The sequence below is a fragment of the Mastomys coucha genome, unplaced genomic scaffold, assembly GCF_008632895.1.
Source record: "Mastomys coucha isolate ucsf_1 unplaced genomic scaffold, UCSF_Mcou_1 pScaffold22, whole genome shotgun sequence".
NCBI classification, from domain to species: Eukaryota; Metazoa; Chordata; class Mammalia; order Rodentia; family Muridae; genus Mastomys; species Mastomys coucha.
In genome coordinates, this window is record NW_022196905.1 from 131,502,091 (window position 1) to 131,502,767 (window position 677).

The 677-nt window shown below is 50.2% G+C and overlaps 1 protein-coding gene across 9 annotated transcripts in view; it reads right to left on the reverse strand.

Annotated features, from left to right (window-relative positions):
• The window catches only part of Zan (zonadhesin), a 100,246-nt gene that overhangs the window by 76,385 nt on the left and 23,184 nt on the right, over positions 1 to 677 (reverse strand). For all 9 annotated transcript variants that reach the window (XR_004109638.1, XM_031338346.1, XM_031338351.1 and 6 more), the window contains one exon: positions 210 to 353. Coding sequence is in view for 8 of the 9 variants with exons in the window: in XM_031338346.1 (XP_031194206.1) it covers positions 210 to 353 (144 nt within the window). In the remaining variant the exon portion in view is untranslated. The remainder of the gene's footprint in view (positions 1 to 209; positions 354 to 677) is intronic.

Here is a 677-nt window from a genome sequence, read left to right on the forward strand (position 1 = left end):
CCCCTCCCTGGGGGATTCTGGGCTCTATCACTGAGCTATATCCTCAGCTCTTGGATTTTAGAAATCAGATCTTGATGTCTGCAGCTCCAGACATCCCTGCATCTTCTCAAATAACAGACAGGAACAACTAAGCCCAGCACTGGTAGATATTAAAATGGGCAAAAGTCAAGGAAGAACACCCCTAGGCCACAGTGGGGATCCTCACTCACTCCTTGTCCTCTTCCATTTCCACATGCCAGCTCAGGCCCAGCTCCTCCTCATCTTGCGTCATCCTGCCATCTAACTTCAGGTTGTCATTGCTGCTGTCCCCGTCATAGTTCCCACAGAAACCACAGAGTTTGCCCGAGTAGGTACTGTGGGTCCAGGAGAGAGGTGAGTCATGACTGAGGAAAAGGGTCTCAGTCATATGAACCCACAGCAAGGGGACAATGAGCTGCGTTCCCTGAGGGTAAGAGCTAGGAGAGGTTGAGAGCATCTGCTCTTAACAGATTCTGTGACTGGCTTCAGATATATAAGACACACACACACACATACACACACACACACACACACACCCGCTCAGCCTTAGCCTGAGCCATCTCCATCTGTACAGGATCTCCTCTGTTCTCTGCTCAACATCCCTTGCTACCCCCTAACTTTCTTCTCTCCTCTCTCTCTCTCTCTCTCTCTCTCTCTCT